Source organism: Engraulis encrasicolus, chromosome 4 (genome assembly GCF_034702125.1).
Source record: "Engraulis encrasicolus isolate BLACKSEA-1 chromosome 4, IST_EnEncr_1.0, whole genome shotgun sequence".
NCBI classification, from domain to species: Eukaryota; Metazoa; Chordata; class Actinopteri; order Clupeiformes; family Engraulidae; genus Engraulis; species Engraulis encrasicolus.
The window spans coordinates 37,888,649-37,915,999 of record NC_085860.1 but is presented as its reverse complement, the minus strand read 5'-3'; the positions used below and the strand labels follow the sequence as shown (position 1 = coordinate 37,915,999).

At 44.6% G+C, this 27,351-nt stretch overlaps 1 protein-coding gene across 1 annotated transcript in view; it reads right to left on the bottom strand.

Moving 5' to 3' along the window:
- Window positions 1–27,351, bottom strand: part of fanci (FA complementation group I) — a 38,216-nt gene that overhangs the window by 5,549 nt on the left and 5,316 nt on the right. Inside the window, exons 8-32 of the mRNA XM_063197363.1 lie at window positions 26,924–27,009; window positions 25,966–26,098; window positions 25,276–25,365; window positions 24,499–24,635; window positions 19,072–19,252; window positions 17,368–17,455; window positions 16,793–16,923; window positions 15,841–15,911; window positions 15,552–15,666; window positions 14,892–15,014; window positions 14,302–14,370; window positions 13,738–13,839; window positions 12,699–12,896; window positions 12,147–12,268; window positions 11,263–11,421; window positions 9,837–10,004; window positions 9,250–9,416; window positions 8,119–8,186; window positions 5,972–6,088; window positions 5,355–5,406; window positions 4,641–4,768; window positions 4,117–4,182; window positions 2,222–2,318; window positions 702–859; window positions 444–506 (exon numbers count right to left, since the gene is read on the bottom strand). Coding sequence (XP_063053433.1) covers window positions 444–506; window positions 702–859; window positions 2,222–2,318; window positions 4,117–4,182; window positions 4,641–4,768; window positions 5,355–5,406; window positions 5,972–6,088; window positions 8,119–8,186; window positions 9,250–9,416; window positions 9,837–10,004; window positions 11,263–11,421; window positions 12,147–12,268; window positions 12,699–12,896; window positions 13,738–13,839; window positions 14,302–14,370; window positions 14,892–15,014; window positions 15,552–15,666; window positions 15,841–15,911; window positions 16,793–16,923; window positions 17,368–17,455; window positions 19,072–19,252; window positions 24,499–24,635; window positions 25,276–25,365; window positions 25,966–26,098; window positions 26,924–27,009 — 2,889 coding nt within the window. The remainder of the gene's footprint in view (window positions 1–443; window positions 507–701; window positions 860–2,221; window positions 2,319–4,116; window positions 4,183–4,640; window positions 4,769–5,354; window positions 5,407–5,971; window positions 6,089–8,118; window positions 8,187–9,249; window positions 9,417–9,836; window positions 10,005–11,262; window positions 11,422–12,146; window positions 12,269–12,698; window positions 12,897–13,737; window positions 13,840–14,301; window positions 14,371–14,891; window positions 15,015–15,551; window positions 15,667–15,840; window positions 15,912–16,792; window positions 16,924–17,367; window positions 17,456–19,071; window positions 19,253–24,498; window positions 24,636–25,275; window positions 25,366–25,965; window positions 26,099–26,923; window positions 27,010–27,351) is intronic.

Here is a 27,351-nt window from a genome sequence, read left to right as displayed (position 1 = left end):
TACTTGGAGCAGAGGGGGAGGGAATTGTAGCAGATGTGAGGGGCTTGGAGCAGGGGGGAGGGCAGAGATTCTAGGAGTATTATCCAGTCTCTCTGGGGAGGGGTTGTGGTGCAGAGGGGGGCAGAGGGGAGGTGCTTGGACGAGAGAGGAGGGGCTGTGGTGCAGAAGAGAGGGGTTTGTAGCAGAGGGGAGGTGTTTGGAGCAGAAGGGAGGTGTCGTGGTGCAGAAGGGAGGTGTTTGGAGCAGAAGAGAGTTGTCGTGTTGTAAAAGGGAGGTGTCGTGGTGCAGAAGGGAGGTGTTTGGAGCAGAAGAGAGTTGTCGTGTTGTAAAAGGGAGGTGTCGTGGTGCAGAGGGAGGTGCTTGTAGGAGAGGGGAGGTGCTTGTAGGAGAGGGGAGGGGCTTGGAGCAGAGGGGAGGGGCTGTGGTGCAGAGGGGCCTCGTACCAGCTTCTCCAGGTTTGAAGGCAGCTGGGTCTGGGTCTGCTTGGATCCACACAGCTGGATGTACTGCACACACGGAACCGAATTAGCATCATACGTTATACGTGGTTATATGTGTATAATAATTATAGTTTTAGTTTATAATAATAATAATAATTAAAGTTATTAATATATGTATAGACAACTTACTCCTGCTGAGTTCTCGTAATAATAATGTGCATAGTAATATTTATTATAAAATTACAATAATTCATTACTAACATATTTGAGTAGTGAGGTGAGTAGTGCGTAGGTCCTGCTGAGTTCTCGTAGTAATGTGTCGCTGGATACACCAGGGGTCAGTCCGGTTTGCAGCAGCTCATGAAGCGCCGTCACAAGAGTCCCCAACTGCAGTGCCACCGCCTTCAACACACCGCCCTCTGAAACACACACACACAGCATTAATATCCCGCCTTCAGCACACCGTCCTGCTGCACTGGGGTGTCAGACGCCTCTACGTGTATAACACACACACACACACACACACACACACACACACACAGACACACACACACACTCACACACACACACACTCACACACTCACACACACACACACACACACACACCATTTCTTCCCTTATTGCAACTCGAGGTAGGTAACTCACCTGGCTGTAGGAAACTATTGCAGGTAACTGACTTGTGTTGTGGCTGGAGGTAACTCACCTGCCTAAGGCTACATTCACACACGTCGCTGCAAGTTACTCTCTCAGTGAATTAAGTCAATAGAATGTCTATGTGTTCCAGCGAGACGAGGAGGCGAGTAGTGTACAAGCGATGTGATGTGAGCGGATCCAGAGTTGAAAATATTTTAACTTCCAGCGAGGCGAGTAAGCGAGTTACCAATTGGAATGCAGAGTTCGGTACTTCTCGCCTGTGCATTGGGAGTTAAAGCCACGGGAACATTTAGCTAACGTTCCATGAGAGAGTGGCGAGTAGGCGAGCGAGCGAGAAGTCAAGGGTTCAATAAATAACCATTGAATCTATTTTTCAATATTCAAGTCCCTTTTATGTTACGTCCGTAACAGTAACTGACCTGTAGGTAACTGACCTGTGTTGCAGCTGTAGGTAACTGACCTGTGTTGCAGCTGTAGGTAACTGACCTGTGTTGCAGCTGTAGGTAACTGACCTGTGTTGCCAGGTAACTGACCTGTGTTGCCAGGTAACTGACCTGTGTTGCAGCTGTAGGTAACTGACCTGTGTTGCCAGGTAACTGACCTGTGTTGCAGCTGTAGGTAACTGAGACTCACTAGTTTGACGCCCTCTCGTGACTTCACATGGTAATCAAACATTTCAAACAAGCGATTTAAGGTTAGGGTTAGGTTTAGGGTTAAGGTTAGGGTTAGGGTTAAGGTTAGGGTTAGGTTTAGGGTTAGGTTTAGGGTTAAGGTTAGGGTTAGGATTAGGTTTAGGGTCGTATGACGTAAGCGGTAAGTCACGAAAGGGCGTCGAACTAGTGAGTCCCGTAGGTAACTGACCTGTGTTGCAGCTGTAGGTAACTGACCTGTGTTGCCAGGTAACTGACCTGTGTTGCAGCTGTAGGTAACTGACCTGTGTTGCAGCTGTAGGTAACTGACCTGTGTTGCAGCTGTAGGTAACTGACCTGTGTTGCAGCTGTAGGTAACTGACCTGTGTTGCCAGGTAACTGACCTGTGTTGCCAGGTAACTGACCAGTGTTTCCAGGTAACTGACCTGTGTTGCAGCTGTAGGTAACTGACCTGTGTTGCAGCTGTAGGTAACTGACCTGTGTTGCGCGTGTCCAGGGCCGCTTGGCTCTTCTTCAGGTTGATGAGCCAGTCAATTTCATCCAGCAACCGGCCCACCTGAGACAACACCAGCAGCTACACACACACACACACACACACACACACACACACACACACACACACACACACACGCACACACACACACACACACACACACACACACACACACACACACACGCACACGCACACGCACACGCACACGCACACGCACACGCACACACACACACACAACGAGTTACAAAACTGAGACAACACCAGCAGCTACTGGGTGGTAGTAAGCAACTACAGCATCCGCTCAGCTCAGTACTGCCAGCCAGGCGAAAAATCGAGGGCTGGTTTTTGAGCTGTGCCATGCAATAATACTTCTGTAGCTAATCGAAAAGCATTTTATGGCGGCTGAGTCATGCCATGTGGAGCTGTACTGGGTAGTAAATGGGCAGTGGAAAAGGGCCTAAAATGTATGCACAGGTCATCCTAGGTCCCTCCAGGAGGCAGCACATGTATTTACAATAAGGCTGGGACTAGATTAAAAAAATGTAATCGAATTAACTATAGGCTTTGAAATTAATTAATCGAGATTACTCATATTTTAATTGCATTTAACACATTCACTACCAAGTCATGTAAAAAACGTTTTGCTTCCCATGCGTTGGCTCCCAAACCGTAAAATTACGTTTTTAAGTTTTTTTTTTTATTGGATTCTGAATCTACACATTCTAATGCACATTCTGTGTGATTTTCGTAATAATGTGATGAACAGAACTGACATAGATCATGAAAACACCTACAAAGTCAAAACTCCTACAAAGTCAGGATCTGGATATTTCATCATCTGTGCATTTTATTACACACAGTATTTGAGTTTTATTATAGCAAATCAAACCACTTCCTGATCACGTCACGTCACGTCTCCCTTTACGTCCTAGAGCATCAAAACTTGTCCTGCTAGCTAGCCTGTTCCTAAACATATGATGGAAGGATAAGGAGTTTTGCTGCCATCAAGATAGGTGTAAAATGGAAGGTTGTAATGAAAAACAGCATGCAACACAGCAGGAAGTAACCTAATTTTGGGTGAGTACTTTGGCACGTCTACTTTTATCTACAGAACGAAAACTGCCAGTCAAGTGACATTAGCTAGCTAGCATTTCAGATGATGTGGCTCTGAACAATAGCCTGACCAGGTGATTTTTGCATCGAAATAGTTTACTTGGAAGCTACTGGAGTTGTTCTTCGGGCGTGAAAATGCATTTAGACCCGCAATTTAAACTTGGAGAGTCAGAGCGCACCCGTGACAAAAAAGGCTTTATCTCAGTTCGAATGTTGAAAAACGCTATTTTTACCTAAACCAGTGCTCGCTTAAAGTGGAATAACTTCGGAATGGAATAAGCTAGAAACAAACCGTAAAAATATACAGACAGCTGAGTTTTTGGGCTTTCGAACAAGCCCTGACATGTGTCTGTGGGTTGAAGACAAAATATTCGGTGGCTGTTCAAAAAATGACAAAAAATGATGAAATTGGCTGGGAGTCTACAGCTAAATTCCAAAAAACAACTGGTATTGAATGTGTTAAATATGTGACTTGAGTACATTGAAAAGTATTTTTTTTCACATGGATTTTGAATAATGACAATAAATAAGCTTAATCAACAAAATATTGTTCATTTATAAAAGAAGAGAGAAATCTTCTCAATTTCAGCAGGCTGTACACCCATCAGGCGTAATGCTGCCCTCCACTGGTCTAATTCAGAACTATGCAACTAAATTATAGTGTGATTAAAATGAGTTAATTTTTTAAATTGCATTAATGTTTGTGTAATCAATTCATCAAAATGAATCCTGTTAGGTCCCAGCCCTAATTTACAACAATACTCACTGTGGTGGGGGGTGCCGTCTTCATGCTCACGATTTTGTAGTGACACTGCTGCTCCAACTCCACATCCTGTCACACAACACACACACACACACACACACACACACACACACACACACACACACACACACACACACACACACACACACACACACTGCTGTGAATATGCGCAACACACACACACATTGCCACCAATATGCACACACTGCCATCAGTACACACAACACATATACTGCAATCAATATGCACACACTATCACATCATCATCCGTATGCACAATCACATACAGTATAGTATGTGCGTGTGTATGTGTGTGTGTGTACCGTGTCTATGTCCCCCAGTTGGCTGTGGTGTCTCAGATTTGTAATCGTAGTGTGTGTGTAGCGTGGGTGTGTGAATGTGTTTGTGTGTCTGTGTGCGTAGCTGCTGGTGTCGTCTCAGGTGTATAACTCGTAGTGTGTATGTGTGTGTGTGTGTGTGTGTGTGTGTGTGTGTGTGTGTGTGTGTGTGTGTGTGTGTGTGTTTACCGTGTCTATGTCCCCCAGTTGGCTGTGGATGTCTTGGCAGAGATGCAACAGCTCCAAAGCTGGACTCTTCTGGCGGGACAGCAGCGAGAACAGCAGAGACAGCAGACCCTTGGTCAGCGCCACGTCCTCTACACACACACACACACACACACACACACACACACACACACACACACACACACACACACACACACACACACACACACACACACACACACACACACACACACACACACACACACACACACACACACACACTTTTGATTAGAACAGCAGGGAGAGCAGACCCTTTATCCAGGGCCACATCCTCTACACCAGTGGTTATCAACCTTTCGTTTTGAACAAATGCTCTGGCAGCCACGTTATCTACACACACACACACACACACACACACACACACACACACACACACACACACACACACACACACACACACACACACACACACACACACACACACACACACACACACACACACACACGTCATCTACGGTACAGACACACACACACACACACACACGTCATCTACGGTACAGACACACACACACACACACTTTATTATAACCACATCATCTACACACACACACACACACACACACACACACACACACACACACACACACACACACACACACACACACACACACACACACACACACACACACACACACACACACACACACACACACACACACGCACACACACAGTGTGTACCATAGTTGGTCTCCTGGCAGATCTTCAGAGTCCAGGCCGTCATCTCCTCCAGCTGCAAACAAACAAATGACAACTAAGTCATCAATAACAAGATTATGATCTATACAACCAAGCCATTTATAACAAGTAGGCATGTCAGCAATTTATCAATTAATTGTCGATCAAAACGTTAACTGATTCATAAAATGAATTACAAATCATCGCCAACTCGACTGGGGAGAGACCCAGTTGAAAGGGACATGACGAAGTGTGTGTGAAGTGGGGTGTGAAGAGTGGGAACATTTCAATCGCCTTTGGATTAAAGCACATAAAAAGAAATGAATTTAAACTTAGCATTTTCTCATTTTTAATTTAATTTTTAGATTTAATTGTTGTTTTACGCTTATCAATTAATTGAAAGTTGATTGATAAGGTCAGTCAATTAAAAATGATTTAATTAATCGACAATTTATAAAAAGATGGAAATGATTGATTAATTCATAAAAAAAAATTGTTAGATTCAGACCGGGAACCCTCTGCTCTAGGGTTGAGGTGAGGGCGGGATTCGAACCTGCAACCTTCAGCTCTGGGATTAAGAAGTGAAGGCGGGTTATTATGAAAGATGAGTGTGGACTTACCTGTTTGGAGCCGGACTCCAGTTGGCATGACAACACGCTGAGCACCCCGACCAGCAGCTGGGCCTCCTTACTGCAGAACTCCTCTTCAGGACCATTCAACTGGGTCAACAGGGACCGCTATATACACACACACACACACACCACAGTGGGTTTACATACAGTGTTGAATCTCGCCCTCCAACCCGTGCCTGCAGTTCACCTAGGGAGCGCTGTCGAGACAGCAGAGCTCATAAGGCTGGCGCTAATAACTGACAATTGTGCTCGCTGTCGGCTGAAACTTGACAATATTACTGTAAGTTCTGAGAAACCAATGTGGATTTCAATGAAATGTACAATAACCTGGGAGTTATGTCCTTCTGATTTCCTACAGCGTTGGCATTTATGAGTCAGGCTCCGCTAGCATCTTGCTAACAAAATTGCTTTACGACCGTCGTGATCACAGCAATGCAGTCGGCCGACCAATCCAAACGCAGTGTGTGAAGCCACTCGTGACGTCATATTGACAATAAAGACGTATTTTACAAAGATCCAGCGAGTTTCAACATTCAAACTCAGTGCTGTTTGAAAGTATAATCTATCCTGCCTTTTGCAAAAATAAAATGAAACGATGATACCATTCTCTCCCAAAGCAATGGCAGCATCGTGGTTGAGCTCCATGGGACCCCATTCATTTTAACAACCTCTGCGCTCCTTGGCGCTCCTAGGCGCTGTCTGGATGGCGCCACTTAGTGGACAGTACCACCCGGAAAAAGTCGCGAGATTCCTCTCTCGTACTACCCATAAACACTCTCTGCACACACACACAAAACTGAAACTCCTCCTGTGAACCATTCAACTGCGTCAACAGGGACCGCTATACACCGCATTCCACATTATTACACAAATGACATTTTTTGCCGTTTTCCCAAATAATCAATAGAAATGACAGTCGTCATAATTTTCAAGTCATCATCCATTAGAGAACAAATAAAAAAGTTGTTGAATGAACCTTCCAATGATAACGGTATTTTTTAAAATATTATAAAACTTAAAATGCCCAAAATGCTCTGTTCCAAATTATTACGCAAAAAGGTTTTGTAGTGTTGTAATACAAATTTCTTTCTTTTTTTCCCATTTACATCAAAACAGTTGGCATTTGGTACCTTCTAAATTACATTTCAATGTTCAAAACTTGGTTATAAGCTGTAACTGGAATGCTGCATTTAACATTGAAGTCAATGGCAGGGCATTGCATGGGAGTTATGGAAGCCCAGATATCCTTGATGCTTTGCTCTCAGCTGTTTTTGTTTGATTGGTCTGGTGACCCACACTTCACTCCTCAATATACCCATAGAGTGCTTTGGAGGTGATGACATTCTAACTCACCAGACATAACATCCCATTCATTTTCAATGGGGTTTTATGTCTGGTGAGTTAGAATGTCATCACCTCCAAAGCACTCTATGGGTATATTGAGGAGTGAAGTGTGGGTCACCAGACCAATCAAACAAAAACAGCTGAGAGCAAAGCATCAAGGATATCTGGGCTTCCATAACTCCCTGCAATGTCCTGCCATTGACTTCATTGTTAAACGTAGCATTCCAGTTACTAAGACAAAGAGCTCATCACCAAGTATTGAACATTGAAATGTAATTTAGAAAGAACCAAATTCCAACTGTTTTGATGTAAATGGGAAAAAAAACCCTAAGAAATTTAGATTACAACACTACAAAACTATTTTGCGTAATAATGTGGAACAGAGCATTTTAAGTTTTTTATCATTTAAAAAAATACCGTTATCATTGGAAGGTTCATTCAAAGACGTTTTAATTGTACTCTAATGGCTGATGACTTGAAAATTATGACGACTCTCATTTGTATTGATTATTTGGGGAAACAGCAAAAAATGTCATTTGCGTAATGTGGAATGCGGTGTATATACACAAAACACAAACACACACACAAAACTGAAACTCCTCCTGTGAGCCTTTCAACTGCGTCAACAGGGGCCGCTATATATACACAACACACGCACACACACACCATAACACTCCTCCTCTGAACCAATCAGCTGTGTCAACAGGACCTGTATACATGCACATACACGCGCGCACACACACACACACACACACACACCAGGTCAGGTACTGTACATGCATGCATCTCACCTGAAACTGCCGCAGGTAGAACCACAGCTTCTCCGTCAGACTGGCATCACCAACCTCACTCTCCTCCTCTACACACACACACACACACACACACACACACACACACACACACACACACACACACACACACACACACACACACACACACACACACACACACACACATACACACACACACACACACACACAAAGGAACACTCATAAGCAACAAGTCTATGGTCCTACAAGAATGTGTGCATGTGTGTGTGTGTCTAACCCATGGCTCCCAGTAGCTGTGGCAGCTTGTGTGTGCTAAGCTGTAAGGTGGTGTGAGGGTGTTTGGGTGTGTGTCTCACCCACTGCTCCCAGTAGCTATGTGAGCTTGTGTGTGCGTGTGTATGTGTGTGTGTGTGTATCAGGGGTGGAACTTGATTTCTTTCCCCCACCAGTCACTGTGGTAGGTAGATTTTAAAATCTATTAAGAAAACAACGTTTCGGCCCGTATGGCCTTTCTCAAGTTTTTCAAAGTCAAAAAACTTGAGAAAGGCCATACGGGCCGAAACGTTGTTTTCTTAATAAATTGCAGCACGATGGACAAGAGTGTGCGGTATCTTCTTCTAAAAAACTGATATACCCGCTACCTGCACCTCGAAACCTCTGGTGTGCGTTGGTCTCCTCCTTCAAAAGATTTTAAAATCTACCAGTCACTAGCCATTTTTACCAGTAAAAGCGACTGGTGGGTTGAAAAATGTACCCGTCAGCCCTGAAATATATCCGTCCTTGGCGGGTGGACGGGTGCTTATTTCCAAACCTGGTGTGTGTGTGTGTGTATGTGTTTCTGTATGTGTGTGTGTGTCTCACTCATGGCTCCTAGTAGCTGTGTGAGATTGTGTGAGTGTCTGTGCTCTGCGATTGTTGTGTGTGTGTGTGTGTGTGTGTGTGTGTGTGTGTGTGTGTGTGTGTGTGTGTGTGTGTGTGTGTGTGTGTGTGGGTGTGTGTGTGTGTGTGTAGATGATGTGGTTATAATAAAGTGTGTGTGTGTAGTATGTGTGTGTGTGTGTACCGTAGATGACGTGTGTGTGTGTGTGTGTGTGTGTGTGTGTGTGTGTGTGTGTGTGTGTGTGTGTGTGTGTGTGTGTGTGTGTGTCTCACCCATGGCTCCCAGTAGCTGTGTCAGCTTGTGTGGGTGTCTGTGCTGTACCATGGTGAAGACCTTGAGAAGTCCCTCCAGACACGACACGGAGACGCTTCGGCCCGCCTGCCGCTTCCCAGCATCCTCGGCGGCGGAGGGAACGTTGGTGTAGCGCCACATCAGAACACTAGGGGGCAGACAAGAGAGAGAAAACACTTCAATAAAACACATCAGAGTAGTGCCACGTCAGAACAAGGTGTGTGTTTGTGTGTGTGTGTGTGTGTGTGTGTGTGTGTGTGTGTGTGTGTGTGTGTGTGTGTGTGTGCATGTATGGGTAGAGACCTGCTGACGTCACAGAGGTGTGTGAATGTCTTGTTGGCGTAGTGTGTGTGTGTGTATGTGTGTGTGTGTATGTGTGTGTGTGTGTGTGTGTGTGTGTGTGTGTGTGTGTGTGTGTGTAGAGACCTGGTGATGTCGCAGAGGTGTGTGAATGTCTTCTCCGTGTGTGTGTCTGTGTGTGTGTGTGTGTGTGTGTGTGTGTGTGTGTGTGTGTGTGTGTGTGTGTGTGTGTGTGTGTGTGTGTGTGTGTGTGTGCGCGCGTAGAGACCTGGTGATGTCGCAGAGGTGTGTGAATGTCTTCTCCGTGTGTGTGTCTGTGTGTCCGCTCTCCTCCAGGTGTGTGATCTTCTGCACCGCTGCCCCCACGGCCCAAAGCACAAACTCAGGGCTGCCCCGCAACACACACAGGCTCTCCTCTCGCCCCGCACTGCTCTCCCTGCACACGTAAACACACAAACACACACGGACGCACACACAAGCAAAACATCATGTAAACACTTCACAATTCGGAATTAAATGAAAGTCTAATGTTAACTCCACACAACTATTTACTTCTGAATTATTAAAAAATCATGTAAACGAGGTCATTGTGTGTGTGTGTGTGTGTGTGTGTGTGTGTGTGTGTGTCTGTGGTGTGTACCTGAATAGTGCGTAGCGCAGTGTAGATATGAACCCTATTGACAGCAGGCTGTGAGTGTGTGTGTGTGTGTGTGTGTGTGTGTGTGTGTGTGTGTGTGTGTGTGTGTGTGTGTGTGTGTGTGTGTGTGTGTGTATGTGTGTGTGTGTGTGTGTGTGAGTGTGAGTGTGTGTGTGTGTACCTGAAGAGTGCGTAGAGCAGTGTAGATATGAAGCCTATTGACAGCAGGCTGTGTGTGTGTGTGTGTGTGTGTGTGTGTGTGTGTGTGTGTGTGTGTGTGTGTGTGTGTGTGTGTGTGTGTGTGTACCTGAATAGCGCGTAGAGCAGTTTAGATATGGACCCTATTGACAGCAGGCTGTGTGTGTGTGTGTGTGTGTGTGTGTGTGTGTGTGTGTGTGTGTGTGTGTGTGTGTGTGTGTGTGTGTGTGTGTGTGTGTGTGTGTGTGTGTACCTGAATAGTGCGTACAGCAGTGTAGATATGAAGCCTATTGACAGCAGGCTGTGTGTGTGTGTGTGTGTGTGTGTGTGTGTGTGTGTGTGTGTGTGTGTACCTGAATAGCGCGTAGAGCAGTGTAGATATGAAGCCTATTGACAGCAGGCTGTGAGTGTGTATGTGTGTGTGTGTGTGTGTGTGTGTGTGTGTGTGTGTGTGTGTGTGTGTGTGTGTGTGTGTGTGTGTGTGTGTGTGTGTGTGTGTGTGTGTACCTGAATAGCGCGTAGAGCAGTTTAGATATGGACCCTATTGACAGCAGGCTGTGTGTGTGTGTGTGTGTGTGTGTGTGTGTGTGTGTACCTGAAGAGTGCGTAGAGCAGTGTAGATATGAAGCCTATTGACAGCAGGCTGTGTGTGTGTGTGTGTGTGTGTGTGTGTGTGTGTGTCTGTACCTGAAGAGTGCGTAGAGCAGTGTAGATATGAAGCCTATTGACCGCAGGCTGTGTGTGTGTGTGTGTGTGTGTGTGTGTGTGTACCTGAAGAGTGCGTAGAGCAGTGTAGATATGAAGCCTATTGACAGCAGGCTGTGTGTGTGTGTGTGTGTGTGTGTGTGTGTGTGTGTACCTGAAGAGTGCGTAGAGCAGTGTAGATATGAAGCCTATTGACAGCAGGCTGCGTGCTGCTTTGCTGCTGGGTCTGGCTTTGCCGGCCTTCTCCTTTACGATGTCACACACCTTCTGGTGGCGCATAAACAGCTGCAGAATCTCCTCAAAGCGAGCGGTGCTGTGCTCACACACACACACACACACACACACACACACACACACACACACACACACACACACACACACACACACACACACACACACACACACACACACACACACACACACACACACACACAAATAATAAATCTCCATTATAAACAACACCACCATATTATTTAACCAATTGATGCCTAAGACACTTGGAAATGCCTAAGCCCTTTTTGGGAAAAGGTGCGTTGAGCCTACAGTTTCGAGACAGTCCAGAGGACACCAGTAACAATATGGTTTACAATTATCAGAGGAGAGGAGAGGAGAGGAGGATAGAGGTGAGGAGAGGAGAGGTGAGGAGAGGAGGATAGAGGTGAGGAGAGTTGAGGAGAGGAGGAGATAGGGGGAGGTGAGGAGAGAGGAGAGGAGAGGAGAGGAGAGGAGGAGAGAGGGAGAGGTGGGGAGGAGAGAGGTGAGGAGAGGAGGAGAGGTGGGGAGGCGAGAGGAGAGGAGAGGAGAGGAGAGGTGAGGAGAGGAGAGGAGAGGAGATTGGGAGAGAGGTGAGGAGAGGAAAAACGCAGAATAGAGGAGAGAGGAAGAAAGCAGAGAAGATAGGAGAGAAGGAGAGAAGCGAGAAGAAGAGAGAGAATGACAGCGGGGAATAAAGGAGAGGGTAGAGAAGATGAGAGAAGAAGAGGGAGGAGAAAAGGTAAAGAAGAGAGGAGAGTGAAGGAGAGTTTTGTTGTGTCATACTCGTAGTTAGCGGTGGTGAAGTTATACTCGATCAGGACCTCGTAGAGACCAATGAGCAGCGTGGCAAAGATGCAGTTCCTCACACCCACACTGGACGCCATCGAGAATTCCGCTAGTTTATCCTACACACACACACACACACACACACACACACACACACACACACACACACACACACACACACACACACACACACACACACACACACACACACACACACACACACACACACACACACACACACACACACACACACACACCAAGGGCATTCAGCATACATAAGACACAGTCAGCAAGGAATCACTTTCACTTCAAGGCTTCATACACACGCACACACACACAGCACACGCACACGCACACACAAACACACAGAGAGGCACACGCACACACAGCAAGGAGACACTTTCACTTCAAGGCTTCATACACACGCACACACACGCACACACAAACACACAGAGAGGCACACGCACACACAGCAAGGAGACACTTTCACCTCAAGGCTTGCAAGACTACCTCCCCAACCACGAGGCCACAGCCGCCCCCATTACTCACCAGCTCGAAGTCCTCCAGTTCGCTCTTGGCCATGCGTCTGGTCAGGCTCTCCAGCATGGCCCTCAGCTCCGTCTGGAAGCCGCCATCACCTTCCTCATCATCCTCCTCGTCATCATCCTCATCCTCAGACACGGGGCCTGTGGCCTGCAGCCCGCGGTGCCACAGCAGGCAGTGAACCGTGCACGACAGCAGGTGGGACTGGGACATGGAGGGAGGAACACACACACATTAACAACAGCCATGCAAACTGTTTAGGGGTCAAAAAGGTGCGCACTTAAATCACATTCTTTCACATTCTGATACTTGGTTCGAACTGCATCAGATTACCTTGACCATGTCTACTAGTGATGTGCATTGGCACTGCCCTCACGATTCGATTACGATTCGGGAGGTAGCGATTCGATTCGATTCAATTCTACAATGCATTGCAATGCATTACATTTCTACTGAATGCAAAGCAAATGTTTCATCAGTCATGATGAGGCAATCAAGTAGTCAGATACTGAGCAACATTTTATTGGCTGTTTTCTGTATCAGTCTTGCAGTTTTCAATGCTTTGAAGTGCTTTTATTTAATTTAACATTCATTTGCTCCTGAAATATACACAGACGTAATTGAAACTTAAAAAAATTGCCGCATCGATTATGGAACTTGCTGCATTGAATTGAATTGTCCATGCCCCGCATTGCATTGCCGAATCGATTATTGTTGACACCATTAATGTCTACATGGCAAAATGCATTCAATAGATGTATGACGTTAATTATGTCTTGGGGTTATATTAACTATTCAAGTTCTTCAATATCCATGTGACCCTCTGATGAAGACGGAAGTTTCGCCGTCTAAACTGGTCAAGTAAAAGATAACTAACTTTTACATGTCTGAAACAAAATAAGTTGAATAGCTAAATGCATTCAGTTGAGTATGTAGTATGCTAACATGCTAACTCACCATCAACATTATACAGTATTAATGATGATGCTATCATGCTTTAGTATACAGAGTGTAATATATGTAGTGCACTAACATGCTAACTCACCAGAGGCTCCTGGAGGAACACTGTGTCTCTGTGGGCGCTAATGCAGGGAGCTAGCTTCAGCGGAGGCAGCAGGTCCTGCTCAGGCTCGTAGTAGCGACGCAGCTACAAGGACACACAGATAGAAGAGTTACTATGGAGATATGTAGTCATGTAGGCAAGAGCTACTATGGAGATACTGTATGTAGTGATGTTGGGAATAGTTACTATGAATATACTATATCTACTGTAGTCATGTAGGCAAGAGTTACTATGGAGATACTGCATGCAGTCCTGTAGGGAAGAGTTATTATGAATAAACTATATCTACTGTAGTCATGTAGGGAAGAGTTACTATGGAGATACTGTATGTATTGATGTAGGGAAGAGTTATTATGGAGGTAAAGATAGAGGAGTTACTATAGAGAAATGCACTTTGGAGTTACCACACACACACACACACACACACACACACACACACACACACACACACACACACACACACACACACACACACACACACACACACACACACACACACACACACACACACACACACACACACACACACACACACGAACAGCTGACCTGTGACAGTAGAGTCTGCATGATGGAGCTGGCCAGCTGGGAGTTCCTGCGCAGCACATCGTAGAATCCCTGAAGACGACAAGAGGTTAGAGGTGCACTGTGTAACATTTTCAGTAATGTAGTGTAGTGTTTAGTGGTAGTTTTTAAATTGTGTATGTGTGTGTACCTCGTACAGCATCATGCGTACGTCTGCCTGTTGGCTAAGGCACCTGTGTGTGTGTGTGTGTGTGTGTGTGTGTGTGTGTGTGTGTGTGTGTGTGTGTGTGTGTGTCTCGTACAGCATCATGCGTACGTCTGCCTGTTGGCTAAGGCACCTGTGTGTGTGTGTGTGTGTGTGTGTGTGTGTGTGTGTGTGTGTGTGTGTGTGTCTCGTACAGCATCTTGCATACATCTGCCTGTTGGCTAAGGCACCTGTGTGTGTGTGTGTGTGTGTGTGTGTGTGTGTGTGTACCTCGTATAGCATCATGCGTACGTCTGCCTGTTGGCTAAGGCATCTCTGTGTGTGTGTGTGTGTGTGTGTGTGTGTGTGTGTGTGTGTGTGTGTGTGTGTGTGTGTGTGTGTGTGTGTGTGTGTGTGTGTGTGTGTGTACCTCGTATAGCATCATGCGTACGTCTGCCTGTTGGCTAAGGCATCTGCGCAGGCTGCTGAGGATCTCCAAGCAGAAAGCCTCATTGGCCGCCGCGTTGTAGCGCGAGTGCACATCCGCTGCCACCTGAGGGGTGGAATAAACATAAATAAATACATACTGTAAACACACAAATATAATAATCACATAAATATAAATACATAAATACAACAAAAATACAATAATAACATCCGCCACCGCCTAACGACGGGGAATAAACATAAATACATAAACACATAAACATCTCTTAAGACGACGCACAACGTTGAAATTTCAGTTGTTATGTTTGCACCACAATAAACTAACAAAAAAGTATCTGAGTGCTCCAGTCGTCCCTGGCCTAGACATTCTAAATGGACCCGTTTGCTTTCCGCTTAAATGTAATAATCACATCCACCGCCACATGAGAACAAGGTGAAAAAAAACACATAAATACAGGGGATAGGACTTGATTTTAGAATATTCGATATACGTTTGAATTTAGAATTATCCCTCTGAATTCGAAAATTTGAAATGTTGATCTATCTCTACATTCACAATCATAAAAATGCAACCTGCACCTTTCCTGCAGGTGACAGTTTAAGTAGATAAAGACATGCATGAATACAGTTAAGGCCTCCTCACCTGGCTGCAGCTGATTGGTTGGCTGGCCTGGCTGGAGGCGATGCTGCCCAGCACTCGAAAGTTCTTCAGCAGCAAGAGGAAGCCCATAACAGCTGACTTCCTGCCATCCAGCTGACTGCAGGGTGGCAGTATGGAGTATGAGAAGGGGACGAGAAGATGTCAAGACGTTCAGAGAAACACTAACCCCAAACTAGAAATGCAGTCAGAGAGTGCAGACCTCCGCCAAGTAAGCTGTTTGATAGGACATTTGACTATGTTAAACCATAATAGCTTCAGATAAGTCTCGTACCTGGAGAACATGGCCTTCCTGAGCACAATGATGAGGGAGTCCTTCAGGGCCATGCTGACCTTCAGAAGGGGCTTTGGGGACGACAGAGAGAGAGAGGACATGACATTAAAGCGATACCGTGCCATTTCTGGAAATAAGTTCATTTTACATCTGCACTGGAGTTAAACAATTGAGTTTTACCCTTCTCCTGTTCTTTCACAGCTGTTCTCTTGGCCTTTGAGCAGTCTCTCCTTAATTCTCCCCTGGGGATCAATGCAGTTACTCTACTCTACTCAACTCAACTTAACAGCATTGAGTAGTTTTCACCTGTACTATACAGCCTTGAGTAGTCCTCACCTGTACACTTTGAGTAGTCCTCACCTGTACACTTTGAGTAGTCCCTCATTAATTTACGTTAACGTTACTCTACTCACCTCTACAGCCTTGAGTAGTTCTCACCTGTACAGCCTTAAAGGGACACTGTGTGAGATTTTTAGTTGTTTATTTCCAGAATCCATGCTGCCCATTCACTAATGTTACCTTTTTCATGAATACTTACCACCACCATCAAATTCTAAGTATTCATTATGACTGGGAAAATTGCACTTTTCATACACGAAAAGGGGGATCTTCTCCATGGTCCGCCATTTTGAATTTCCAAAAATAGCCATTTTTAGCTGCAAAAATGACTGAACTTGGACCACACTAGAAAATATTTGTTTATTACTTAGTAAACTTTAATGTAAAGATCAAATTTGGCAATAGGCAGCCTAGTTTCAATGAGCAGCATAGTTGCAGTACCTTTTTTGACCATTTCCTGCACAGTGTCCCTTTAAGTAGTTCTCACCTGTACACTTTGAGTAGTCCTCACCTGTACACTTTGAGTAGTCCTCACCTGTACACTTTGAGTAGTCCCTCATTAATTTACACTAACGTTACTCTACTCACCTCTACAGCCTTGAGTAGTTCTCACCTGTACAGCCTTGAGAAGTCCCTCCACAGTGCTGAGGGGCAGGAAGGACAGCTGGTCAAAGGTGGCGATCACTTTAGACGATGACTCCAGGAGGACCATGGGAGCGGACGTCACCATGCTCGACAGCAGGTCTGGAACATAAATACATTCAAATGCAACATAAACATCATTTTACAACCTCTCACCCACAACGCTACTCAAAAGAATAGCTGTAGAATCCGTTTGAAAGGAAAACCAAGAAGTGACGTTACTACAACCTTTACTGTTATTTATCAACATTTATCAGTATTTATCAACATTAATGATACACATTTGCTCATCACAACTAGTCCAACATGAAGATGATATTATACACTTATACAATATATCATAGTTATATATCTCTCTATACATTATAAATATTTACTTGGGTGTGTGGATGTGTGTGATTAGACTACATGGCTATGTGTGTGAGATTTCTTAAATACCTTTCTAAGCTTTTTATTTTAATTACAAGGAATGCTGAATTTCATTGTACTTGTTACAATGCCAAATAAAAAGACATTCTAGTATATATTGTATATATTGTAACGCACCAATGAAGTGTGTGACAGGAGAGGCCGTCTTGGTAACGAGCCTGTTCAGCACCTGTTCCAGGATCTCCCCTCTGATCTGCTCATGCATCTGCACAACACAAGACAAAGCACAAACAACGTTTAAAAACATACTGTAGATACAGTTGGCATTTGACTTACTTTGATTTTTTTTGCCCTTTTGATTTCTTTTTATTCTGCTTGGATCACTTTTTTGAATGTATGTTGTATTTTTCCTCTTTTTTCTATCTATTTCCATTTATTGACTCAGAGGGCCTGCACAAGAGTTCCAATGTGCCTGGACTAATAGTCCATACACAAATGACAAATGAAGAACTTTGACTTTGAAATTCAATATTCAAGATTTTATTTGTCACATGCTTCCTTGTGCTTTCACAATTGGCAGTGAAATGAAGGTTGCAACTGCTCTCTACTGTAGTAGTAATATTAAATAAATAATAACAATCATAATATTCATTAATATTCAATAATATTTAAGATGAGAAGGGGGAAAAATAATGTTTTAAAAATCCTGTGACACTGAAGAAGGCTCTGTGCAGCCGAAATGTCTGTCATATCAGTCCCTGCAATGTTAAATTAAAAAGAAAACAAAAAGAAAGAAGAAAAACTGAGTGCAATCCATTTCCTAATTACTGGAAAAATAATAAAAGAAAAAAAGATGCCCTAAGAATTTAAGAAGCAGATGACTTGAGGGAAGAAATTCTTAATAATAATAAATAATAATAACTTGGCTTTATATAGCCCCTTTCAAGTAACCCAAGGTCGCTTTACAAAAGGAGAATGGGCAGGGGAATAAAGAGAGGAGAGGAGGGGGGGTTGGTCGCAGGGTGGTTAAGGACCATAGGCCTTAGTGAATAAGTGTGATGTTAGGTGCTTCTTGAACATAGCCAGTGTGGGGGCTTGGCGGATATGGAGAGGTAGACTGTTCCAAAGGGTGGGGGCAGCAACACAGAAGGCTCTGTCACCAAAAGTCCGTAGCCTGGAACGGGGGATGACAAGCGGGTCCTTGCCAGAGGACCTCAGGGACCTTGGTTGGGAGGGATGCTGTGCTCTTGCACAATCTCTCTGCCCTACATTGTATAAGGCAGCCTTTGAATTTGAAACATGGAGTGTCTAGGATGGAAAGTGTCTTTCATTGTCCTTTTAGTGCGTGTATTTGCTCTTCTTGAATATATCTCTGTACCTGAGGAACAATGTAAAATAAAATGGAAACTTTCTCTTAATTACAACAAATATGCAATCAAAGTTTGATGGAGGCCATCAGTTCCAACTATTGCAGTTTTTATTCTCTTTAATAATAATAAATAATCATTAGTTTAGTGTGTACAGCTGTGAAGAGATTATAGATGTTATTCCCAACTCCTCCACAAGATGGTGTAAGTGACCTTGGTTTAAATCTCTCCAGCTGAATCTGTCTGGTCCCCTGAGCTGACAGACAGGTCAAGATCTAATACTAGATCTAATCAAAATCTAACAATAATGGAGAAGATCCACCTTTTCATGTATGAAAAGTGCAAAACCCCCAGTCATGATGAATACTTAGAATTTGATAGTGGTGTATCTAGTATTCCAGAACTCTGTAAGTATTTGAGAAAAAGGTTACATTTGTGAATGAGGCACCATGAATTCATGAAGGAGCTGCTAAAAATATTATACAGTGCACCTTTAAATGATCATTAATGTCACCTTAAACCCCTCCAGGAGTATCTGTCCGCCGAGTTGACAGGCCAGCTGTGTGGGGCTCTTAGCCAATGAGCTGCCTCCGTCTGCTACCCGTCCAAATGGCCCCGCCTTTGGCCCAAAGGCGTCCATCAGGATGAAGCCCAATTGGACCAAGCCCTGGGTCACATGGTCCCAGCCGAACACACTGGTGACACACACACACATACACACGTTATGGTCCCAGCCAAACACACTGGTGACACACACACTAGGGCTGGGAATCGATCCAAATTTCCTGGATCGATTCGATTCCGATCCAGAAGGCTACGATCCGATCCGATTCGATTCCATATCGATCTTTGTATTGCTGGGCTGTCACTTTAACCCATTTATGCCTAGAGTTCTAGGACCGGTTATAAAAACCTAAATATCTCAGCCTTTGATGCCCACACAAACATGAAATACCTTGGTATGTGAGAATTAAGTGGGAAACTGTGGAAGAGAGCTACAGGATGTGGATGAGAAAATAGCGCCAATGATGATCGGCAAAAGATCGATCCACAAAGTTGTGAATCGATATCGTCCTTTTCGAACGTGAATCGATATTGGATCGCGATTCGATCTTTTGAACCCAGCCCTAACACACACACACACGTTATGGTCTCAGCCGGACACCCTGGTNAGACACACACACACACACACACACACACACACACACACACACACACACACACACACACACACACACACACACACACACACACACACACACACACACACACACACACAGACACACACACACAGACACACACACACAGGTCTCAGCCAAACCCACTCTGGTGTAAACAAAGGGCTCAAGCTTACATGTCAAGATGCTTGACAACACATCCACACAAAATGGCACCACTGTGTAAACAAGTATGAACTTTGGGGCAGACTATGATATATATAGAAAAAACATGTTCTTGACCTGCCTACTGCATGCTATCTTTCTGACCTGTAATACCATATAGATATGGGGTCAGTCATGGGTAAGCGGTTAGGGCGTCAGACTTGCATCCCAAAGGTTGCCGGTTCGACTCCCGATCCGCCAGGTTGGTGGGGGGAGTAATCAACCAGTGCTCTCCCCCATCCTCCTCCATGACTGAGGTACCCTGAGCATGGTACCGTCCCACCGCACTGCTCCCCATGGGGCGCCACTGAGGGCTGCCCCCTTGCACGGGTGAGGCATAAATGTAATTTCGTTGTGTGCAGTGTGCAGTGTTCACTTGTGTGCTGTGGAGTGCTGTGTCACAATGACAATGGGAGTTGGAGTTTCCCAATGGGCTTTCACTTTCACTTCACTTTTTAGATCTACGCCCCCTGACCTATTCCTGAAGGCCTGCAGTATAATATAATATAAATATAATATATAATATAATATAATACATAATATAACATAGCATAGAATAATGAATAATGTAATAAGTAAGGGATAATGTATTGTCCACACGTGACTATAGGAAAATATTTCCAGACTGGGCGAATAGGGTCTTATTCCGCACCGAAGGGAAATATTTTCCAATAGTCACGTGGTGTGGACAATACATTATCCCGCTTATTATACGCCCTTTGCCAACATTAAAAAGTATAAATGGTTAACCAGTAGTTTATAGTAACAGGTTTATTGCCATTTTATAGTGTGCACAAAGAAAGAAAGCGTGAATGTTTAACCTGTAGTTTACAGTAACAGGTTTATTGCCATTTTATAGCGTGCGCAAAGAAAGATAGTTTGTGGAACGCTCATAATTACATTACATTACATTACATTGCATTTGGCAGACGCTTTATAACCAAAGCGACTTTCAAAAGAGGACATAATCAAGCCAACATCACAAGCAAATACAAAGTGCACAGGAGATATACAGAAACAACAAGTGCAGTTGCAAAGAGGGGTTAGTTTTTTTTTATGAAGAGTAAATAACGAGTACACACACACACAAACACACACTCACAAACTAAACTAAACTAAACATCATGTCAGGAGTCTGCCCTGGGGCAAGGCCAGTTCAAGCATTAGTCTAGTAGATTCTCTCGAAAAAGGAATGTCTTTAGTTGTTTCTTGAAGGCTGCAAGAGATGTGCTTAGTCTTGCTGCCTCTGGGAGACCGTTCCACCACTTGGGTACCACAACGGAGAACAATCTTGACTGGGAGTACCTAGAGCGACTGGATGGCAGAGCCAGACGGCTTGTGCTGGATGAGCGCAGTTCTCTTCCAGTAACATAAGGCGTTAGTAGGTCCTTCAGATAAGCTAGGGCCGTTCCTGTGATGGTTTTGTAGGCAAGGGTCAATGCCTTGTGCTTGATCCGGGCGGCGATCGGTAACCAGTGCAACTCAATAAATAGAGGAGTAACATGGGTCCTTTTGGGTTGATTGAATATCAACCGTGCCGCCGCATTCTGGATCATCTGCAGAGGCTTTAGCGCACAAGCAGGTAGACCTGTCATGAGTGAGTTGCAGTAGTCAACGCGGGACAGGACCGTGGCCTGGACCAGTCGTTGTGTAGAATATTGTGTCAGCACAGGTCTGATATTCCGTACGTTGGACATCTGGATTCGACAGGTCCGGGTGACCGAGTTGATGTAGTTGGAGCATGACAGCTCATCATCAATCATGACGCCAAGGTTTTTGGCGACTTTGTTTGGGGTCACAATGGTGGAGCCTATCTTGAGGTTGATGTTGTGACTGAGCGACTCTTTAGCTGGGATCACCAGGAGCTCTGTCTTGGCCAGGTTCAGCTGTAGGTGGTGGTCCTTCATCCATGTTGACAAATCGGTGAGGCAGGCAGAGATGCGTTCCGAAACCGTGGTGTCCTCTGGACGGAACGACAGGTACATCTGGGTGTCATCAGCATAGCAGTGGTAGGAGAACCCATGTGTTTGAATGACACGTCCCAGGGAGGAGGTGTATATTGCAAACAGAAAGGGTCCCAGCACTGATCCTCATAATTAAAAAGGCTACCAAGCAAAAGAGTTAGGCTACTTTCTAACTTGTTAGCCATGTTGTGCGTCAAACTGTTTGCAGGCTGCCTCTGTCACTGCGCGACATCTACTAAACTCAGGTTCATAACAGGATCATTTCTATCTAATTGGCGACAGTATTCCAGAATAAAAGTATAGGCAACCCAAGCACTGCTGTGCCCTGACCATCATTATTGATCATGCTACAGGCAGAGCTCTGTGCGCCGGATGTTTGGCTTGGGGAGGCAACTTCAAGCCAACAGTAGCCTACACCTTTGAGGAAACTGTCCACGAATTCCTCACTTGTAAAATAATAATAATAATAAAATACTAGTGTTAATAGGCCGGCGGACAGAGACAGTTTGCTTTGTTGGAACGGCAACACTCGGACATCAGGGGTTGCTGATGAATCATGATGGACTACCATTCGGCCTTTGTTGTTTCGTCAGGATGAGACATACAGTGCCCTCCATAATTATTGGCACCCCTGGTTGAGATGTGTTAAAAGCCTTAAAATAAATTCAGTGTTTATTGCAGAAGAATACTGTCACACTGAAAATTGTAGGAAAATGTAGCCTTCAACTCAAATGAATTGTAAGAAAATAAAAAAATCCCTGACTGAAAAATAATTATTTTTCATTAAATCACCTGTTCCACAATTATTGGCACCCTTAACAATTCCCAGGAAATAAATATAATTGAAGCATTTCTGTCATTTCTACAGTAGTTTACAAAGTTTACCAGAGTATGTAGGAACATTTAATTAGTAATTCATCACTTCCTGTTTCCCTGGGGTATAAATATGACGTGACACCGAGGCCATTTCTCTTATCCACTCTTAAACATGGGAAATACAAAGGAACACAGCATACAAGTGAGGCAGATGTGCGTCGACCTTCACAGGTCAGGCAGAGGCTACAAGAAGATTGCCACTCAACTGCAGCTGCCCATATCCACTGTGAGAGGAATAATTAAGAAGTTCAAAACAACTGGAACAGTGGTAAACAAGCCTGGACGAGGACCCAAGTTTATTTTGCCACCACGCACAGTGAGGAGGATGGTAAGAGAAATCAAAAGATCTCCAAAGCTCACTGTTACAGAATTACAACAAATGGTAGCATCCTGGGGTCACAAAGTCTCCAAATCAACCATCAGGCGCTGTCTACACGCCAACAAGCTGTTTGGGAGGCATGCACGGAGAATCCTCACTCACAATCATAAACGCAAGCATCTGGAGTTCGCCAAGCGGTATTGGGGCTTCAACTGGGACCGTGTGCTTTGGTCAGATGAGACCAAGATTGAGCTTTTTGGCAACAAACACTCTAAGTGGGTCTGGCGTGCCACGAAAGATGCGCATGCTGAAAAGCACCTCATACCCACTGTGAAGTATGGGGGTGGGTCAGTGATGCTGTGGGGCTGTTTCGCTTCCAAAGGCCCTGGGAACCTTGTTAGGGTGCATGGCATCATGAATGCTTTGAAATACCAGGACATTTTAAATCAAAATCTGTTGCCCTCTGCCCGAAAGCTGAAGCTGGGTCGTCACTGGGTCTTTCAGCAAGACAATGACCCTAAACATATGGCCAAATCTACACAGAAATGGTTCACCAGACACAAAATCAAGCTCCTCCCATGGCCATCTCAGTCCCCTGACCTCAACCCCATTGAGAACCTGTGGGGTGAGCTGAAGAGGAGAGTACCGAGGAGAGGACCCAGGTCTCTGGATGATTTAGAGAGATTCTGCAAAGAGGAATGGCTGAAGATCCCTCTTTCTGTCTTTTCCCATCTTGTGAAACATTATAGGAGAAGATTAGGTGCTGTTTTGTTGGCAAAAGGGGGTTGTACAAAATATTAACACCAGGGGTGCTAATAATTGTGACACACATTATTTGATGTCAAATAATTATTTCTTTATGTGGGATTTTTTCCCCACTGAATAAATGCACTTGTATTGAAGGTTGGATTTTTCTCTTTTTTTCCATTAAGGTCCCATATTATTTAGAAAAAAAAAAAAATAATTGGAAGCTAAAAAACACATCTCAACCAGGGGTGCCAATAATTATGGAGGGCACTGTAACTGTTAAAACTAATCGCTGAATGAGACTTCTTGTGTTGTTGTAATTAAACGTTTGGGAAGTGGCTGGTTACTGGAGCATAAGTGGGCTACCGGCAGTGTGTGTTAATCGCGCTGCTGCCACACGGAAAATGCTACAAAAATCAGAAGGCAAGCGATATCAGTGAAGATGTGACCGATCCACTTGCGGAGTGATCTCTGAAGTGACCAAACTCGTTGCCATTGGCAGCGGGCATTATTAGTGGGCATTACAGAAAAATAATTGACCACTGAACGTTGGGGCCGCCCACTGAAAGTGAATGGGAGCTCTTGTAATATTCTAGAGGGCCGTATAATAATCTAATATACTCTAATTTAATCTAATATAATAGAAAGCTGACCTGTTTCTGACGGTCTCCAGTATCATATTGGCTATGCTGCAGGGAGGGGGCACCAGGTCCTGTATGAATCGGGAGCTCTGCTGCGCCTGCTCGTCCCTGAAGCACCTGGAGATGGCGCTCTTCAGCACCTCAAACACCTGAGGAAAAACACAACACACGTGCACATTATATTACACTTCAGCTGATGCTTTTATCCACATTGACTTAAGGTTATTTTACAGGGTCTTGGTTACAGTCCCTGGAGCAGTGTGGGGTTACGGTGCCTTGCTCAAGAGGTGTAGCGAACCTGCAACCCTCAGATCTTAAGATCTTAAGATCCCTAACCATTAGGCCACACACTATACCCTGTTACCCCACCATCATCAAGGAAGCAGGGTTGGCTCCCCTGAAACCCTGACTAAGCACAAATGATCACCAAGAGCTGGCTTCAGCCAGAGAGGAAAGAATAAACAGCTTCAGCTGACCGATCGTGCTGCACAGAGGGCTAGAAGCAGCAGGGATGAGAACCAATACTGTAGTAGGCCAGAACTAAAAATTCTAATTAGAATGGTAGCCATGGAACCCATTCAAAAATTACCTGTGAACACCAGGGCTTACTGGTGGCCCTGGCAGTTGGTTTGGCCCAGTTCTGGCCTAGCCCAAACAGTATAAATGGGTACCGGGGGCTAGGCTTAAGTTCCTGGGCCTATGGCCCGCAGTTTAAGCAGGGCTAATGGAAGCCAGTAAGTGGCCTACCGGATCTTCTACAGAGGGATGGGAACTATAATGGACACTTACCTGGTCCTCCAGGTGCTGTATGCGAGAGAGCGAGAGCAGCAGAGCGATGCTGAAGGGGCAAATGACCTGAGACGGCTCACCCAGAGAGGCCTGCACATACGACACATAGCATCATATATAATATCATATAATAGCCCGAGAGGCCTGCACACACACACCCACACACCCACACACCCATTATACTGTATAACATAATATAGTAATATAATTTAATATAATATAATATGCTGAAGGGGCAGATAACCTGAGACGGCTCACCCAGAGAGGCCAGCATGCACGCACACACACGCACAGACGCACAGACACACACACACACACACACACCATATAATACCCATATAATAACCAGACAGCCCTGCACACATATGACGCATATACCATATATGGATCAATGACGTTTTAGTTATATTTTCTTACATAAACTGCACTATACAAATAAACTTGCCTTGCCTTGCACACGTAAGGGAGATGCAAGGGCAGCTAATGCCACTATTGCATGGATTATTCTAAGAAGCATATTCATAACATTATATTAATTACCAATTACTCATTAATTTATGGGCATTGTACCACCTAATGTCTGGGCCCCCCAAAAAAATCATTGACCCGTATAATAACATGGCTGGCTCGATGTGATAAAAAGTCTTCACAGAACAGTGTTGTCAGAGTTCGTGCATGTGAATATCTGACCTTGACGGCCTTGAGAAACTCCTTGGCGAGCTCTCGGTCGAGTCTCACGGCGAAGACGATGTGGAGTATAGCCGTGCCTTCCACATGACGCAGCTGGTCCTGAGGGATCGACTGCACCTCTAGATCCATGTGCCTACATTAACACAACACAACACAACAGAACAGAGCAACACTTAAATCTAAAGTTAAAGGGATCGACTGCACCTCTAGATCCATGTGCCTACATTAACACAACACAACAACACTAAAATCTTAAGTTAACGGGATGGACAGCAATGCCACAGCTGAGAGGGATGGATGGCACCTCTAGATCCATTTGTCTATAACAACACAACACACCACCACCGCAACAACAACACACCACAACACATCAAAACAACAGAGTTGTATAAATTAGAAGTAGGTGTACACTTACAAATGTAATTTCAACCCTAGTGGTATGATATTGCATGGTTTGATCTTTCAACATCTTTACTTCTACTTCAGGCAACTCTGCACAGCAACACCACAGCATTACAGAGATCTGATGTTTACACAGTTACCGTTCTTATTTCTCAGGGCATTGGTTACAGTCCCTGGAGCAATGTGAGGTTGAGTGCCTTGCTCAAGGGCACTTCAGCAATGGTCGGAGGTGTAGGGAGAGGTCAGATGGGATTCAAACCTACAACCCTCAGATTGAAAGACCAACGACCTTAACGACTAGGCCATGACTGCCTAACATGTTGCCTTTCTTATTGTTCATAATAATAATAATAATAATAATAATAATACATTGTATTTAAATGCGCCTTTCAAAACACCCAAGGACACTGAAGAAAGAGAGGCAATAATAAAACAAGACACAAAATACCTGGACGTATAATGCCTTTTGATTTAAAAGGATGAATTCATAATGTTTTTTTTTTAAATGAGAGAGCCAGAGAGTGACTCAGGGGTGTCTCCCCTTTCTGCTACTCACTCTCCCTCCTGCTGCTCTGACTTCTGCTGCTCGTCCTGCTGCTTGAAGTAGCGGATGATGCCCTCCAGAATCTGCTTCTTGAGGCCCTGATACACACACACACACACGCACGCATGCACACACAAACACACGCACGCACGCACGCACGCACGCACGCACGCAGAAGAAGAACAGGCCCAGTGTTAAAAGAATGTTTGTCAAACAAGTTCAGCTGAGAGCAATTTCACTTTTCCTTTGAGCTAGAAAGATCTTTGGATAACATGACCTGGATAACCACAGTCATCTTGGTAGCATTGAAAGATAGTGCAGTAGATAGACACGTTGCTTAAATCATCCGCACGGAACTACAAGAGCAGGACACAGTTACAAGAGCAGGGCAGGACTGGAGGAGGGCTATCTAACCTTATTACAAAGTACAAGTGGTCAGC